Source organism: Eschrichtius robustus, chromosome 9, assembly GCF_028021215.1.
Source record: "Eschrichtius robustus isolate mEscRob2 chromosome 9, mEscRob2.pri, whole genome shotgun sequence".
NCBI classification, from domain to species: Eukaryota; Metazoa; Chordata; class Mammalia; order Artiodactyla; family Eschrichtiidae; genus Eschrichtius; species Eschrichtius robustus.
In genome coordinates this window covers 50,282,343-50,301,854 of record NC_090832.1, presented here as the reverse complement: position 1 = coordinate 50,301,854, position 19,512 = coordinate 50,282,343, and the positions used below count along the sequence as shown (strand labels likewise).

At 37.7% G+C, this 19,512-nt stretch overlaps 1 protein-coding gene across 2 annotated transcripts in view; it reads left to right on the top strand.

Moving 5' to 3' along the window:
- Positions 1-553: 553 nt before the first annotated feature.
- The window catches only part of CDC40 (cell division cycle 40), a 53,944-nt gene continuing 34,985 nt past the window's right edge, over positions 554-19,512 (top strand). Inside the window, exons 1-2 of one of the 2 annotated variants that reach the window (XM_068551346.1) lie at positions 554-768; positions 18,830-18,916. In XM_068551346.1, the coding sequence (XP_068407447.1) occupies positions 580-768; positions 18,830-18,916 (276 nt within the window). In that variant the 5' untranslated portion in view covers positions 554-579. Of the gene's footprint in view, positions 769-18,829; positions 18,917-19,512 lie in introns of those variants that run through there. The other variant, XM_068551347.1, reaches the window with a different exon arrangement.

Sequence of the window (19,512 nt, the reverse complement as noted above, 5' to 3'; positions counted from 1 at the left end):
ATCTGTGGTGGGAAACTCAGCCCCCACCCACTCACCCATCAGTGGGGGATGAATATCTCTCTTCCCCCCCCTTTCCTGAGGCTTTATGGTATTGCCCAATCCTCAGTTTGGGGGAGGGGGACGGAGAGAACAGTGCTTGGCCAGGGAATGAGGAAAGATGATAGCCAATTGAATGAACCTACCATTCAGGGGCGGGGTCAAAGAGGGGCCCGCCCGCCCCGCCCCCTTCCTCTAAACTACAATTCCCATCGTGTGTCTCCAACTTCCCGCCGCGCGGCACGCCGGAAGCGTAGTACTTCGAGGCCTCAAGGTATTTCGGAACTCGTAGTCTTTAATCTAGCCGCACAGGTCCCGAAAGTTATAAGCTATTATAATTCTATTTCCCTAGGTAAATGTTTCTAAATTCCAAGTCCTGTTATTCTTATTCTAATACTAATTAATCGATTGTAATGATTTTTTAAAATATAAACGATTTCGTAGGAAAGGAACTAAATAATGTGTGTTATGGCAATCTGTCAGGACCTGAAGCTACTCCTTCTTCCGCCAGGGCCTGGTCTCCGCAGAGCGTCTGTTGCCGTCATGTCGGCTGCGATTGCGTCTCTGGCTGCTTCGTATGGTTCGGGTTCAGGGTCCGAATCGGACTCGGACAGTGAGGGTGGACGGTGTTCGCTGCCAGCCGCGGACTCCCTTATGCACTTGACCAAATCGTCTTCAGATAAGTCCTCTCTGGCAGTGGCGGTGGACTCCGCTCCGGAGGTGGCAGTTAAGGTAAGCGTTTTGGCCACTAGTGCGGGGCTGGAATTGTCGGTTTCTGCTCCAGAATCCGACAGTCACTTGTTAGGCCCCGGGTTACCTCGTCCTCAGTCCTGAAAGGTTAGTGGCTAACGCTTGGATCTCTTCTTCTCCCTACATGCATCTTCCTCGGGAGAAGCTGGGAACTGGAAGTTCAGGACAGCCCTCCACTCCCTGCTCTCGCCTCCCACCTTCAGAAAGCAAGCGGGAAGAGGGGGTGAAATTTGAATTTATGGATTAGGATGTGGCCTGGATGGAGTAGGTGTAACAGAACATAAACAAAGCTAAATCAGGACTTCCCAAACTAGAGTATGTGCCCTCACTTGAAGTGAGCTGTGGCCTGGCTTTGTTTTGTTTTTGAAGTCAGAACTAGATTCTGATCCCGGCTCCACCACTTGTTTGAACTTGGGCAAGTTATACAACGTCCTCTGTTTCCTCACCTGTACAATGGAGATATAATTTTAAAAGGACCTATCTATATGAGAGGACTATTGTGACGATTAAATGAAATGATACAAATAAAGCTTGCAGCAGAGATCCTGGTATCTAATAAAAGTGCATATATAAGTCAAGACAATGAGACAAGGCCTTGGATTTAAGAAACAGTGTGCATGATCCCAATTGAGGAAAGTGATAGAGGGACAAATTGGGTTATATAGTTCCTTTAACAAATATTTATTGAACACATGTTACTTGCCAGGAACTGTTCTAAGGGCTGAAGACACAGAGGCAAACAAGCCAAAGCCAGACATCTTTGACATCATGATTGTGTACATTTTAGTGGAAGAGGCAGCCAATAAAATAGGAGCAAATAAAGTGGTTACAGATTGGATTGAGTACTGTAAAGGAAAAAAATAGAATTCCGTGAAATAGAGTTCAGTGATAAAGAATAAGTTAGGAGTATGACTTCTGTAGATTGGTCAGGGAAGTCCTCTTGCAAAAGCAGCTTTGAGGAACAGGAAGAAGCCAGCCAAGTGCACGATAAGGCAAGAGTTTCCCAGCAAAAGGAGACAGCAAGCCCTGAGATGGCAAAGAGCTTAGTGTGTTTGAAGAACTGAGGAAAGGACTGTGTGTCTAGAGCTGGAGGAGAGCATCCACCAGTTGGTATTATAGGCCCAGTAGAGCCCAATGGGGGTGATCAGGAGCTGAAGATGTGGTGAGGGGAGGCAGTGTGCAAAAAACTCCTTTGTATTTAAGATGTTTCCCAGTCTAGTGATATACTTAAGCCTTTTACAGGTTTTTAGTGAGCTATTCATGGATTTTACTTTTTACTAATGTATATCAAGTATGAAAGAATGCTTAGGATCCTCCTACTTTTATAACAAAACAAACTCCCCAAACTTACACCCCTCCTCTAGCAGCCTCCTGAGTCTTCATTCTTTTCACAGCTCAGCTTTTTGGAGCTCTCTCACCTTATCTCATTTTCTCCTCAACTCAATGCAGCCTTGCCCTAGCCTCTTAGGAAACTTACTCTCCCTGAGTAATGTCACTGGCCTTCCAGTTGTCAAGTTCTGTCAACTGAGTTGAATATTTGCATCCAGTGACACTATTAAATAGTTCTTTTTTTGAAACTTTCTCTCTTTTTGGCTTCCGTGGGGCCATCCTCAGTCTTCTGATCCCCTGTTCTTCTGCCCTCCCTTTCAATATTGGTGTTTCCTGAGACTCTGTCCTTAGTCCCCCTTTGCACCCCTCATACTCTGCGGGCCTTCAACCTGCAGTGCTCCTGATGACTTACAGGTGAACACTGTGAAGTGGTTCGCACAGGCTCTGGAATCAAGACCGCCAGGATTCAAATCCGACCAACAGCAGTTACCCAGATGGTGACCTTGGATAAATTAAGTGCTCTGTGTCTAAGTTTTTTCTCATCTGTGAAGTAGGGATAACACTAGTAACTATCTCATGGAGTTCAAGACTTGTCATAAAGCATGTGCCAGGCACACTATCCTTATCCAGTTCTAAACTCCTTGCTAGCTTCAGAACTATTGCCGTCTCTCCCGGGATAGCTCTCAGGCACCTCCAATCCAGTGTGCTAAAAAATTGACATTTTCTTTTCCTTGGGATCTGCTTCACCTGTTTTTCCCATTTGGGTTAATGATCTCACAACCCACCCATTAGTCCAAGCCAAGAGCAGAGGGGTCTTCCTTTTCTCTTCCTTCTTCCTCAGCCCCTGAAGCTAGTCATTCAGCTGGTTCTAACATTTCTGCTTCATTAAATTCTCTCAAATCAATTCCTTCCTCTCCATTTTTACTGACACAGCTTTACTTCATATCTTCCTTACTTCTCTCAGGAGTCATTCTTGACTTTTCTTTCTTTCTGAACCCCTGCTATTGGGTAATGGGTCCTGTTCATTACCAGCACCCATTACCCAATGGTACCAATGATGTTTATCAAATCTCTCTTTCCTCTTTTGCTCTGCCACTGTTCAGATTCTTATAATTTTTCTTCAAGACAATTATAATAACCTTCTAACTGGTCTTTCTACTTCCTCCATTCTTGTCTCCCAGTTCCATACCCCCTTTTCCCTTCACAATGCACTCAGAGTGGTCTTTCTAAATTCCAGTGTTATCATATCACTTCCTTGCCCCAAGACACCCTATTGCCTGCTGGGTAATTTCTGAGTTCCTTATGAGACCTACCATTCTCCCATGCTGAACTCTCTACAAAGCACCCAAAGCCTATTTTCTTTTTTTCTCTCAAGATTTTGCCCACGCTAGTCTCTCTGCATGGAGATCCCTTGCCTCATGCCTCCTCTCATCCCACCCCCCAAAACTCTACTGTCCTTCAGTCTCAGTGCACATATTTCTTCCTCTCTCTACCTTAGCCCCCTTTCCACATCTCAGTTATAGCACTTGCCACATTGCTGTGATTTGTTAATTTTTTTTCTTTCCCGTGGACCAGACCCTGGAGACCAGAGATTGTTGTGTATATTTGTTTTCATGTCTTCAATGCCTAGTACACAAGATTAAGAGAAATACATTAGGCGAGAAAATGAATGAAAGAGTAAGTGAAAAAGAAAGTCTTGAAAAAGCATGTATGTTGAGATTCAAGGTACATTGATTGGGTGGGAGTGAGGGGAAGTCTGTAAAACTCAGTTCAATCACTTCAAGTTATAAGTAAGATAATCCAGGAGGAAAGATTGAATAGGTATCAGAGGTCCATTAGAAGCAGAGCTGGGGCTAAACCCCGCAATGATCTGGTTTCTATGATGAGAGAGTAAGGGATATTGATCATCGCTAGTTTGTTAATACGCTTTTAAAAAAGCTTATACCCAGTAAATTTAATGACAGAAAAATGTCCAGGGGAGGAGATGTGAAGCATACAAATAAGCTCATATGTATTTGTCAAATTGTATTGTGACTAATAGCAAGCATTCTGGCAAAGTATGAACTTATGTAATGTTTTTAATCCATATCACTGAACACTAATGAGATTTCACATACCTTATAGGTGAGTTGATTTTATTTTTTGAAGTTACTATTCGGTTGTCTTTTTCCTTTTGATCTGTAGGAGATCCTTATATATGCTGGATACTATCCTTCGTCAATTATGTGTTGCAAATTTGTAGCTTGTTATGGATTGTGGTTCCTTTTCCTTGTTGGAGAAATTCTTCCTTTTCCCAAAGTCATAAAAATATCCTCCCATTTTGTCTTTTGAAAGCACTGTATTTTTGCTTTTTCCATTTAAGTCATGACTCCACATGGAATTAAGTTTTGTGTATGGTGTGAACATTTTTAATAATGTAGCTCCATCTTTGGTAGGGTTGTTCTACGTCCCCCACCCCCACCCCACCTCCATCCCTTTTTGTTGTTATTCAAGAATGTCTTGGCTGTTCTTGTCCCCTGTAATTCTGTATATGGTTTAGAATTAACCTGTAAATTCTGCTAACACCCAGGTGGGATTTTGTTTGGAGTTGGGTTGACTCATAGATCAGTTTGAAGACAGTGTTATATCTGTTCATTCATTTAGGTCTTCTTTAGGTTTTTAATTTCTTTGAAATTTTATAATTTTCTCTATCAATATCTTGAACAGTTTTGTTGCAGATATTTCTAGGTGCATCTTAGTTTTATGCTATTATAATAATAAATTGTGTTATTTTTTCCATTATTTAATTTTTTGACTGATCTTACTACTTACATAATGGTATCAGCTGCAAAAAGTATTTTTTTCTTCCTTTCAGTCCTTTTTTCTCTTTTTTTTCTTGCCTTGCCATGCTTGCTAAGATCTCCAGAAAGATCAAAAATAAAAAGAGGGGAAAAGAATATATCAGGCAAATTCCAAGAAAAAGAAAATGGCATTGGTTGTATTAGGGTCAATAAAGTAGACTTTAAAACAGAAAAAGGATCACTTCATAATGATACAAGGCTCAGTTCACAAAGAGGTACATAACAATTTTAAATTTATATGCACCTAATAATGTAAGCGCGAAATATTTAAGCAAAAGTTTTTATAACTACGAGAGAAATTGACAAATCTACAATTACAGCAGAAGATTTTAATATACCTCTTTCAATAATTGATAGAATAAGCAAAACAGTATCAATGATGACACAGAAAATTCAAACAACAAAATTAGCAAACTGTTTCTGAAGGGTATAAAGGACATGGCACTAAATGCAGAAAACTGTTTTCAAGCAGTAATAAAACATTTTTAAAAAACTGACCATATATTAGGCCAGGGATTGGCAAACTTTGGTAAAGGGCCAGATAGTAAATATTTGGGGCTGTGCAGGCCACATACAGTCTTTGTCACATCTTAATGTCTGTCTTTCCCTCTTTCTTTCTTTTTTTTAAACAACCCTTTAAAATGTAAATATCTTACATTTACTTAGCTTGTTGGTACAAAAGCAGACTGTGGGCTGGACTTGGCCCAATAATTGTAGTTTGCTAACCCCTGTACTAGTCCATAAAATAAATCTCAATACATTTTAAGTCATATAATCACATTCTCTGAACACAGTGCATCTAAGCTAATCAGTCACAAAAAGATAACTATAAAATCCCCACATTTGAAAATTATGAAATTGTACTCAGTAAACCATGGGCCAAATTTTTAAAAAATAGAAAATATTTTGAACTAAACAATAAGAAAACAATGCTCATCAGAACTTATGAGGTGCAGCCATAGCAATAATTTTTTTTTCAAGTATAGTCTTAAATACACATAACAGAATAGAAGAAATGAACATAGACTATCTTTCCATTTATTTGTATCTTTTCAATTTTTTTCATGAATATCTTATAGTTTTCAGTGTATATATCTTTCACCTCCTTGTTTAAATTTGTTCCTAGGTGTTTTATTGTTTTTCATGCTATTGTAAATTGGATTGTTTTCTTAATTTCTCTTTCTAGTAGTTCATTGTTAACATATAAAGCAACAGACTTTTGTATATTGATTTTGTACCCTGCAACTTTACTGAATTCATTTATTAGTTCTAATAGTTGTTTGGTGGAGTCTTTAGTGTTTTCTCTATATAAATGATGTCATCTGTCAGTAATGACAGTTTTACTTCCTTTCCAATTTGGATGCTTTTTATTTCTTTTTCTTGCCTAAATTGCTCTGACTAGGACTTACAATACTATGTTTAATAAAAGTGGTGAAAGTGGGCAACCTTGTCTTGTTCCTGATCTTAAAGGAAAATTTTTCATCTTTTTGCCATTGAGTATGGTGTTAGCTGTGGGTTTGTCATATATGGCATTTATTATGTTGAGGTACATTCTGTCTATACCTGCTTTGTTGAGACTTTTTATAAGGAATGGGTATTGAATTCTGTCAAATGCCTTTTCTGTGTCTATTGCGATGATGTTTATTCTTTATTTTGTTAATGTGATGTATCACGTTGATTAATTTGCAGATTTTGAACCATCTTTGCATCCCTGGAATAAGTCCTACTTGATCATGGTGTATGATCCTTTTATTGTATTGTTGAATTTGGTTTGCTGACATTTTGAGGATGTTTGCATTTAAGTTCTTCAGGAATATCAGCCTGTAATTTCCCTTTTTTTGTGGTATCCTTGTCTGGTTTTGGTATCAGGGTAATGTTGGTCTCATAAAATGAATTTGGGAGCATTCACTCTTCTTCGATTTTTTGGAAGAGTTTGAGAAGGGTAGGTGTGAAATCTTTCAATATTTGGTAGAATATTGAAGCCTTCTGGTCCTGGAGTTTTATTCTTTGGGAGTTTTTGATTACTGATTCAGTCTCCTTACTAGTAATGGGTCAGTTCAGATTACCATTTCTTCATGATTCAGTCTTGAAGATTGTATGTTTCTAGGAATTTATCCATTTCTTCTAGGTTGTCCAATTTGTTGGCATATAGGTGTTCATAGTAGTATCTTATAATCCTTTGTACTTTGGTATCAGTTGTAACTCCTCTCTCGTTTCTGATCTTATTTATTTCATCCTCTCTTTTTTCTTAGTGAATCTAGGTAAAGGTTTATCAATTTTGTTTATCTTTTCAAAGAACCAGCTCTTGTCTTTTTCTTTCTATTGTCTTTTTAGTCTCTATTTCATTTATTTCCACTCTGATCTTTATTATGTCCTTCCTTCTACCAACTTTGGGCTTCATTTGTTCTTCTTTCCTAGTTCCTTTATGTGTAAAGTTAGGTTGTTTATTTGAGGTTTTTCTTGTTTCTTGAGGTAATCCTATGTCTCTAACTTCCCTCTTAAAACTTCTTTTGCTGCATCCTATAGATTTTGGTATGTTGTATTTCCATTTTCATTTATCTCAAGGTATTTTTCTTTTTAATTTCTATTTTGATTTCTTCATTGACCCATTGGTTGTTCAGTAGCATATTGTTTAATCTCCACGTATTTGTGGTTTTTCCAGTCTTCTTCTTTTAATTGATCTCTAGTTTCATACCATTGTGGTTGAAAAGATGCTTGATATGATTTCAGTTTTCTTAAATGTATTGAGACTTATTTTGTGGCCTAACATATGATCTATCCTGGAGAATGTTCTATGTGCATTTGAAAAGAATGTGTATTCTGATGCTCTTGGATGGAATGTTCTGTATTTATCTATTAAGTCTATCTGGCATAATTATTGATTTTCTTTCTGGATGATCTATCCATTAATGTTAGCAGAATATTAAAGTCCTCTACTATTATTGTGTTCCTGTCAATTTCTCCCTTTAGGTCTGTTAATACTTGCTTTATATATTTAGGTGCTCCTGTGTTGGGTGCATAGATATTTACAAATGTTATATCTTTTTGCTGGATTGACCCCTTTATCATGATGTAATGTCTGTCTTTGTCTTTTATTACAGTCTTTTTCCTCTGTATTTGTTAAGGGCCAAACTCAAAAGATATCTTTATATGAATTCCTGGTTTTTTCTCTCAGCCACTTAAACTCCCATTTTAAAAAGTCTATTCATTTCTATTTTTTGGTAAAAAACCTATAACATAAATTGATAGTTTGTAATAATGGTTGATATTTATGTCTTGTTTATAGTTTACAAAGTGCGTTCACATCCATTTTCTTATTTGTATAACAGTAAGAAATGTGAAAAGGACTAAAAGGTAAATATTATTTGATTTTATTTTCATATTACTTTGAATCAACAAAAGATAACATTTAAACTTATTTGACTCATAGGGTACACTTCACTTATTGCACTTTAATTTTTATGGATAATTAAAGCTGAATAGAAATCCTTTGTAATTCTCTGGTAATTTCAATTGCATGCCTAATTGTTATTGAACTTCTCATGGGTATTAAAACAAGGTTGTGGTGTTGTCCAAGTTTTTCTAATTAAACGTAAAATTAATAACTCTTCATTTTCTGAGGAGTTGTCCAGTTTGTTCTATAATTTTAGCAGGAGCCAGAGACGGGGACCTATTTATATTTTTTATTAGTTGCCACATTGCTTTTTAAGAGTAGTTCTTTTAAAATTGTATTTTGCATTTAAAACTTGATGTCTTGTGGTACTCTGTTCAAAATAATTCAAATTTAGAATATTAAAATACCCTTAATCAGAAAGATCTGGTAAACCATATTATAAAGTGGTTCTAGCAACTGTAGTCTAAAAAAGCCATTGGGAAAGTATGAACACGGCTAAGCCTCTTGTTATTATAAGCAGTTTATCCTTATAAAAGAGAGAAAAGCATTTACTTTAGTTTTTATGCAGTTTAACTTTGTGGTACTTTGTTTTGCTACCAAGCCCTAGGTAGATACTCTCTCTAGTCAATGAAGATTGGGGTATGCTTTCTAGGGTAATATAGGTGGCCCAGCATTTGAACCCCCTTCCTTAATAGTCTGAATGTAAACAGCATCCTTCCCTGCCTCCTACCTTCAGAAGCTGGAAACCCAGATTCTATCCTCCCAGCTCCCTTTCAGCTAAGGTTTAGGACTATTATTTGGGCTCACAGGCAGATGCACCCACCTAAATTCTAATCTAAAGCTAATCCACAAAGAAGCAAAGAAAGAGAATACTTTAAGTGGCAGTGATGACTCCCAGCACTAAAAGATTAAAAGAAAATTAAAAGATCATCTGTGACTCCCAACATCTCCCACCAACTCCAAACATCTATCACCCATCACCCATTCTTGTCTTTGTAATCTCTGTTTCATCTCAGGGAGGATTCTCCTCTTTTCAGAGGCTAGTTGGTTGTATCCTGGATTATCTCCCCTCCCACCTCTTCCAGAATGACCATACCTTTTTGATCATTCCCTCATTCTTATCATATGTTTCTCCCTACTTGCTCCATTCCTGTAGCTTATGATTGACTAAATCTTTGGCTTAGCCTTTTCTTTAAAAAGGAAAAAAGCAAACTTAATTTTACCCTGAAAATCCTTCAATCTGGTACCCCATCTCTTCTTCTTTACTGCCAGATGTCTTGAAAGAGCAAAAATACTGATGTCTTTTTTTTTTCTAAATCCTCAGTTATACCTCTGCCCCTTGCAACTGGCTCTCCATACTTCACCCCACTACCAAAATTGCTCTGGCAAAGGTTTTCTGTGACATAATTGCCAATTTCAGTGATCTTTGGTCAGCCTTCATCCTCTTTAATTTCTCTAGGAATTTGACATTTCTTTCTTCAGTTTAATTTAACAAATATTTATTGAACATGCACTTAATGCCCTGCATTCTACTGGGCAGTAAGACTATAAAATATAAGTAAAAGTCATGTGCAACAAATAATGTATCACAAGGGCTATTAGGAGTTATGTGTAACATCTCTTAGGACTGTGGATGAAAAAGCATTTTTCCTGAGCCAAGAGGATGGGAGGTATCAGGGAAAAGAAGACGATGACATGTTATCAGATAGCAAAGGGAAATGCATAAGGAACAAAGTAACATTGCCAACAACACAGGAAGCATGAAAGTGCTTGATATTTTAAAAAGTCAGATATTAGTCTAATACGGCAAAAATGGGGGTACGTTAAAGCAGATAAGGACATATTATAATAGACCAGGCAAGATATGAAGTCTGAACTAGGATGCTGGAGAAGGGAAAGTGGGAGTAGGGTTGCTAGAGAAATATTTTAGGGGTAGAATCAGTAAGACTCAGTGCCTAATTTGTTAGTGTGTGACAGTGGAGTCATGGGGAAATGGTATCTTCTGTTTTGGACATAGCAAGGTGTTTGATGCTGTGGAATATCCATATAATGAAGTTCAATAGGCCGTTAGATATGTGGATACAGAGGCTAGGTATGGTCAAGGCTGCAGATAAAAATTTGGGCTGGAAATTGAAGTCAAGAGATAAGATAAAGATGTGGACAAATTTGAAACAAGAGAGGAAGGAAGTTTAAGAGAGTCAGACCTGAAGGACTCTATCTTTGTAAAGTAGAGAAACTAAGTCACCTGCTTTGGTGGGGGGTGTTTTAATAGTGACAAAATTTTGGAACAATAACTGTGTGCCTATACTATTACTTTTCCTGTCAGTTTTCTATCTTTGGTCATTACCTGGTCTAACTCTACGAGATCTTCATTTGTCAGTGGCATTGCTTCTTCTCCAGCATTACTGTCAACTTCATGCTTTCCTACCTGTTTTGCAAAATTTGCGATGTTACTTTGCATTATGTTTACAGATATATCCTACATCCGCAAGTGGCCAACAGAATAAAGATGGTGATATGATAGGAATAGTTCTAGGGGATTAAGGCCACATTCGTGCATACAAAATCCAACTTCTGTAGCTTATACTTTTTTTTTTTTTAACATCTTTATTGGAGTATAATTGCTTTACAATGTTGTGTTACTTTCTGCTGTATAACAAAGTGAATCAGCTATACATATACATATATCCCCATATCCCCTCCCTCTTGTGCCTCCCTCCCACCCTCCCTATCCCACCCCTCTAGGTGGTCACAAAGCACCGAGCTGATCTCCCTGTGCTATGCAGCTGCTTCCCACTAGCTATCTATTTTACATCTGGTAGTGTATATGTCAATGCTGCTGTCTCACTTCATCCCAACTTACCCATCCCCCTCCCCGTGTCCTCAAGTCCATTCTCTACGTCTGCGTCTTTATTCCTGTCCTGCCCCTAGGTCCATCAGAACCATTTGTTTTTTTTAGATTCCATATATGTGTGTTAGCATACGGTACTTGTTTTTCTCTTTCTGACTTACTTCACTCTGTATGACAGACTCTAGGTCCATCCACCTCACTACAAATAACTCAATTTCGTTTTGAGTTATTCCTTTTTATGGCGGAGTGATATTCCATTGTATGTATGTGCCACATCTTCTTTATCCATTCATCTGTTGATGGACACTTAGGTTGCTTCCATGTCCTGGCTATTGTAAATAGTGTTGCAATGTATACCCTGAGAAAACCATAATTCATAAAGAGTCATGTACCACAGGGTTCATTGCAGCTTTGTTTTTTTGATATTGAGCTGCATGAGCTGCTTGTATATTTAGGAGATTAATCTTTTGTTAGTTGCTTTGTTTGCAAATATTTCCTCTCATTCTGAAGGTTGTCTTTAGTCTTATTTATGGTTTCCTTTGCTGGGCAAAAGCTTTTAAGTTTCATTAGGTTCCATTTGTTTAGTTATGTTTTTATTTCCATTTCTCTGGGAGGTGGGTCAAAAAGGATCTTGCTGTGATTGATGTCATAGAGTGTTCTGCCTATGTTTTCCTCTAAGAGTTTTACAGTGTGTGGCCTTACATTTAGGTCCTTAATCCATTTTGATTTTATTTTTGTGTATGGTGTTAGGAAGTGTTCTAATTTCATTCTTTTACATATAGTTCTCCAGTTTGTCCAGCACCACTTATTGAAGAGGCTGTCTTTTCTCCATTGTATAGTCTTGCTTCCTTTATCAAAGATAAGGTGACCATATGTGCATGGGTTTATCTCTGGGCTTTCTATCCTGTTCCCTTGATCTATATTTCTGTTTTTGTGCCACTACCATACTGTCTTGATTACTGTAGCTTTGTGGTATAGTCTGAAGTCAGGGAGCCTGATTCCTCCAGCTCCGTTTTTCTTTCTCAAGATTGCTTTGGCTATTCAGGGTCTTTTGTGTTTCCATACAAATTGTAAAACTTTTTGTTCTGGGCTTCCCTGGTGGCACAGTGGTTGAGAATCTGCCTGCCAATGCAGGGGACACGGGTTCAAGCCCTGGTCTGGGAGGATCCCACATGCCGTGGAGCAACTAGGCCCATGAGCCACAACTTCTGAGCCTGCGCGTCTGGAGCTTGTACTCCACAAAAAGAGAGGCCGCGACAGTGAGAGGCCCGCGCACCGCGATGAAGAGTGGCCCCCGCTTGCCGCAACTAGAGAAAACCCTCGCACAGAAACGAAGACCCAACACAGCCAAAACTAAAATAAATAAATAAATTAATTAATTAAAAAAAATTTTTTTTTTGTTTTACTTCTGTGAAAAATGCCAGTGGTAGTTTGATAGGGATTGCATTGAATCTGTAGACTGTTTTGGGTAGTATAGTCATTTTCACAATGTTGATTCTTCCAATCCAAGAACATGGTATATCTCTCCATCTGTTTCTATCATCTTTAATTTCTTTCATCAGTGTCTTACAGTTTTCTGCATACAGGTCTTTTGTCTCCTTAGGTAGGTTTATTCTTAGGTATTTTATTCTTTTTGTTGCAGTGGTAAATGGGAGTGTTTCCTTAATTTGTCTTTCAGATATTTCGTCGTCAGTGTATAGGAATGCAGGAGATTTCTGTGCATTAATTTTGTATCCTGCTATTTTACCAAATTCATTGATTAGCTCTAGTAGTTTTCTGGTAGCATCTTTAGGATTCTCTATGTATAGTATCATGTCATCTGCAAACAGTGACAGTTTTACTTCTTTTCCGATTTGTATTCCTTTTATTTCTTTTCTTCTCTGATTGCCTTGGCTAAAACTTCCAAAACTATGTTGAATAATAGTGGTGAGAGTGGGCAACCCTGTCTTGTTCCTGATCTTAGAGGAAATGGTTTCAGTTTTTCACCATTGAGAACGATGTTGGCTGTGGGTTTGTCATATATGGCCTTTATTATGTTGAGGTAGGTTCCCTCTATGCCTACTTTCTGGAGAGTTTTTATCATAACTGGTTGTTGAATTTTGCCAAAGTTTTTTCTTCACCTGTTAAGATTATGTTTTTTTTCCTTCAGTTCGTTAATATGGTGTATCACATTGACTGATTTGTGTATACTGAAGAATCATTGCATTCCTGGGATAAACCCCATTTGATCATGGTGTATGACCCTTTTAATGTGCTGTTGGATTCTGTTTGCTAGTATTTTGTTGAGGATTTTTGCATCTATGTTCATCAGTGATATTGGCCTGTAGTTTTCTTTATTTGTGACATCTTTGGTTTTGGTATCAGGGTGATTGTGGCCTCGTAGACTGAGTTTGGGAGTGTTCCTCCCTCTGCTATATTTTGGAAGAGTTTGAGAGGATAGGTGTTAGCTCTTCTATAAATGTTTGCCTGTAAAGCCATCTGGTCCTGGGCTTTTGTTTCTTGGAAGATTTTTAATCACAGTTTCAATTTCAGTGCCTGTGATTGGTCTGTTTAAATTTTCTATTTATTCCTTGTTCAGTCTCGGAAGGTTGTGCTTTTCTAAGAATTTGTCCATTTCTTCCAGGTTGTCCATTTTATTGGCATATAGTTGCTTGTAGTAATCTCTCATGATCCTTTGTATTTCTGCGTGTCAGTTGTTACTTCTCCTTTTTCGTTTCTAATTCTGTTGATCTGAGTCTTCTCCCTTTTTCTCATGATGAGTCTGGCTAATGGTTTATCAATTTTGTTTATCTTCTCAAAGAACCAGCTTTTAGTTTTATTGGTCTTTGCTATTGTTCTCTTTGTTTCTTTTTCATTTATTTCTGGTCTGATCTTTATGATTTCTTTCCTTCTGCTAACTTTGGCATTTTTTTTGTTCTTTTTTCTCTAACTGCTTTAGGTGTAAGGTTAGGTTCCTTATTTCAGATATTTCTTGTTTCTTGAGATAGGATTGTATTGCTATAAACTTCCCTCTTAAAACTGCTTTTGCTGCATCCCATAGGTTTCGTGTCATCGTGTTTTCACTGTCATTTATTTCTAGGTATTTTTTGATTTCCTTTTTGATTTCTTCAGTGATTGCTTGGTTATTTAGTAGCATATTGTTTAGCCTCCATGGGTTTGTATTTTTTACAGATTTTTTCTTGTAATTGATATCTAGTCTCATAGCGTTGTGGTCAGAAAAGATACTTGACACGATTTCAACTTTCTTAAATTTACCAAGGCTTGATTTGTGACCCAAGATGTGATCTATCCTGGAGAATGTTCCATGAGCACTTGAGAAGGAAGTGTATTCTGTTGTTTTTGGATGGAATGTCCTATAAATATCAATTAAGTCCATCTGGTCTAGTGTGTCATTTAAAGCTTGTGTTTCCTTATTTATTTTCATTTTGGGTGATCTGTCCATTGGTGAAAGTGGGGTTGAAAGTCCCCTACTATGATTGTGTTACTGTCAGTTTCCCTTTTTATGGCTCTTAGCATTTGCCTTATGTATTGAGGTGCTCCTGTGTTGGGTGCATAAATATTTACAATTGTTATATCTTCTTCTCGGATTGATCCCTTGATCATGATGTAGTGTCCTTCTTTGTCTCTTGTAATAGTCTTTATTTTAAAGTCTATTTTGTCTGATATGATTATTGCTACTCCAGCTTTCTTTTGATTTCCATTTGCATGGAATATCTTTTTCCATCCCCTCACTTTCAGTCTGTATGTGTCCCTAGGTCTGAAGTGGGTCTCTTGTAGACAGTATATATACGGGTCTTGTTTTTGTATCCATTCAGCCAGTCTTTGTCTTTCGGTTGGAACATTTAATCCATTTACATTTAAGGTAATTATCGATATGTATGTTCCTATGGCCATTTTCTTAATTGTTTCGGGTTTGGTTTTGTAGGTCTTTTCCTTCTCTTGTGTTTCCTGCCTAGAGAAGTTCCTTTTGCATTTGTTGTAAAGCTGGTTTGGTGGTGCTGATTTCTATTAACTTTTGCTTGTCTCTAAAGGTTTTAATTTCTCTGTGAAATTTGACTGAGATCCTTCCTGGGTAGAGTAATCTTCATTGTAGGTTTTTCCCCTTCATCACTTTAAATATGTCCTGCCACTCCCTTCTGTCTTGCAGAGTTTCTGCTGAAAGATCAGCTGTTAACCTTATGGGGATTCCCTTGTATGTTATTTCTTGCTTTTCCCTTGTTGCTTTTAGTATTTTTTCTTTGTATTTAATGTTTGATAGTTTGATTAGTATGTGTCTTGGCATATTTCTCCTTGGATTTATCCTGTATGGGACTCTCTGCGCTTCCTGGACTTGATTGATTTTTTCCTTTCCCATGTTAGGGAAGTTTGCAACTATAATCTCTTCAAATATATTCTCAGACCCTTTCTCTCTTCTTCTTCTGGGACCCCTATAATTCGAATCTTGATGCATTTAATGTTGTCCCAGAGGTCTCTTAGGCTGTCCTCAATTCTTTTCATTCTTTTTCTTTATTCTGCTCTGTGGCAGTTATTTCCACTATTTTACCTTCCAGGTCACTTATCCATTCTTCTACCTCAGTTATTCTGCTATTGATTCCTTCTAGAGAATTTTAAATTTCATTTATTGTGTTGCTCATCATTGTTTGTTTGCTTTTTGGTCCTTCTAGGTCCTTGTTAAACGTTTCTTGTGTTTTTTCCATTCTATTTCCAAGATTTTGGATCATCTTTACTATCATTACTCTGAATTCTTTTTCAGGTAGACTGCCTATTTCCTCTTCATTTATTAGGTCTGGTGGGTTTTTACCTTGCTCCTTCATCTGCTGTGTATTTCTCTGTCTTCCCATTTCGTTTAACTTACTGTGTTTGGGGTCTCCTTTTCGCAGGCTGCAGGTTTGTAGTTCCCATTGTTTTTGGTGTCTGCCCACAGTGGGTGTGGTTGGTTCAGTGGCTTGTGTAAGCTTCCTGGTAGAGGGGACTCGTGCCTGTGTTCTGGTGGGTGGGGCTGGGTCTTGTCCTTCTGGTCAGCAGGGCCACGTCCGGTGGTGCATTTTGGAGTGTCTGTGAACTTAGTATGACTTTAGGCAGCCTCTCTGCTAATGGGTGGGGTTTTGTTCCTGTCTTGCTAGTTGTTTGGCATGGGGTGTCTAGCACTGGAGCTTGCAGGCTGTTGGGTGGAGCTGGGTCTTAATGTTGAGACGGAGATCTCTGGGAGAGCTCTCGCCGATTGATATTACATGGGGCTGGGAGGTCTCTGGTGGTCCAATGTCCTGGACTTGACTCTCCCACCTCGGAGGCTCAGGCCTGACAGCTGGCCGGAGCACCAAGACCCTGCCAGCCGCATGGCTCGGAAGAAAAGGAAGAAAAATAGGAAAAAAAAAAAAAACAACTAACAGATAGAACCCCAAACCAAATGGTAAAAGCAAAACTAAACAGACAAAGATCACACAAATAAACATAAACACATACTCATAAAAAGAAAACAAACAAATAAACAAAAAAAACCCAAACAGTCAGAACCCTAGGACAAATGGTAAAAGCAAACCTAAACAGACAATATCACACAAAGAAACATACACATACACACTATAGACCAGGGCTTCAGAATATCTGGTCCTTTTTCAAACTTCTCTCTGTTCCTCTGTGAAAGGACTTCATGGTCAATTTGCTTAGACTTTGATTCTCAGTCTGCAACTTTGGAATCATGTGGGAAGCTTGAACCAATGCCAGGCCTCACTCGGGAGGAATTAAATCAGAAAATATGAGGTGAGGCCCAGCATGAAACTTCTTTAAAGCTTCCTGCTGGACTCCACCAGTCTACGGAGGCCAGCTTATACTTTAATAGAGGGAGGTAGACAATTAATACATGTCAGGTGATGATAAATATAATAGAGAACAATAAAGCAAGGTAAGGGGAAAGTAGGAAAACTGTGTAGAGACCTGAAAGGAGAGAGAACAGTCATGTGGGTATCCAGAGAAAGAACATTCCAAGAAGAGGAAACAGGAAGTGCGGAGACCCCAAAGCAGGATTGTCTTTTGGTGAATTCCAGGAATAACAAATGAGCCAGTGAGGCTGGAGTAAAGTGAGCACAGGCACAGGGCTAGGTGAAGACAGAAGTTAGTAGGGGTGAGGGACAGATTTGGAGGGTAAATTCTCAACCAGTTAGATTCAGACTTCTTCAGTTTATAATAGTGATTTTGTAACTTCAGCTTTCCTGAAATATAATTCATAGAGGATATATAACTTCCTTAAGAATTTCAAAATATAACTTGAATACCCTAATTAAAGGAAATTTTGTAAAGCAACTTTATAACATGTTTGATATATAAATTAAACATGTACTGATAACATGTTTTTACTAGTAAATGCTCAGGCAGAACAATACAGGAAGACAAAAATGCCCTATAAAACTACCCTTGGGAGCCATACTTTCTGAAAACAACTTGGTAATGAGCCCTATAGTTCTTTGTTAGGCTCTTACCCTAAATGGGGAAGCTACCAGAGGGTTTAGAGTGAACAAGTAACATAATTGGACTAATATTTTAAAAGAATCACACTGGCCTCTGTGTGGAGTGAGGCTGTGGGTAGACAGGGGCAGAAGCAGGGAGACCAGTTAGGAGGCTATTACAGTAATCCAGGTGCAAAATGATAAACTGGACTGAGGTGATAGTGAAAGAGGACTTGAGAAGTGGTTGAACTCTGGGTGTCCATAGAAGGTAGAGGATTTGCTGATGGGTTGGATATACAATGTGAAAGAAAGAGGAGTCAAGGATAACTGTGGCAGTTTTCGCCTGAACACATGTAAAGGTGGGGATAGTGGTTAATTTAGAGGAGGGTAGAAGGAGTCATTGGGGAAGGGGAGACCAGAAGTTCCCTTTTTGGGTATATTAAGTTTGAGATGTCTGTTAGACATCCTGGGAGAAAACATGTTGAGTTGAAGCTCAGATATATAAATCCCTAGAGTTCAAGGGAGAGATCCAGGCTAGAAAATTGTTATATTGTATGTATTGCATGTATTGTTTATGTGGTGGGGCTACACAAAAGATAGACTACCAGTGATTCTCTAGTGGAGATGAGATTTTTATGTTCATTAAGTTGGGGGATGAATTTAATAGTCAACGTAGATCATTAGACTTTAGATTTAGAAGATTTGGGCCCTGCCATCTCCTTTGGTTTCTTCTGCAGTCCCTAAGCAAGTCCATCTGGGTACATATCTAATAAGGTCTGCTGAATAAAGGAGTGCTTCTCCTGAATTTGGAACCAGAAGATCAGGTCTTTTGAGTTCATAAAAAAGAGCTGGACTCTCTTACTTTAAGGCTTTGAGTAGTATTAACTTACTTAGAAATTTTAATTTGTTCAGATGGGATAAAGTCAATGGTTTTGAAGGAAAAAATTTTTGTTATGCATTCTAATCTCTATAACTGTTTACATTACTTTTATTCGTCTTTGTTTACATTACTTTTATTAGTCTTTATTAGAATTATATATAATTCTATACATTAATATATAGAATTATATATTAATCACATAGCACTAGTATAATCTTCATAAAAGTGATGGCTAGTGTGACCTTAATGTAGTTTCTAAAATACAGTCAATACTTGTCGTATCTTGTTTGTTTGGTTTTCTTGTAGGAAGATTTGGAGACTGGAGTTCACCTTGACCCTGCTGTCAAAGAGGTTCAATATAATCCTACCTATGAGACCATGTTTGCTCCTGAGGTAAGAAAACGTATTATAGTTAAGAGTGTCTTTTGCTATATAGTATTTAAATTATACATACGTGATAAACAGTTGGTGAATTTTTCAGTGTTTTCTCATGAAAGTATACTATTTAAACTGTTAGAAAATATATCCTGTTATATGTTAGTTATATCTCAATTTAAAAAAGAAAGGAAAATATATCCTTCTATTCTCCAAAAGTTAAATAGTACGCTTTTGTAAGAATAATATCTAATTCTTAGATGCAAACTTAGTTAACATCTTCCTCTCAGTTTTGGTAAGGGAGTATTACAAGTTAAACATGAGGGAAAAAATTTTGGTTGATTAGCATCATTAATGCATAGTATATTATGAAACATCTAGTGACAAATGCTGCTGTGTTCAGCACTAAAAAGAGGTACCATACTGACGTGGTCACTGCTCAAAAATAGTCACATGGTTTATTGCTTGCTCTGAGTCAGACATCTTATGGATTCTTTTTTCTGATGATGATAAATGGTGATGGAAGCATTAAAAAAGCTGAAGAAGAAAAAAAAAAGCAGAAATAGTGAAAATTGTCCATTTAGGAAAGTCTTTGTAGAAAAGATTAGATTTCT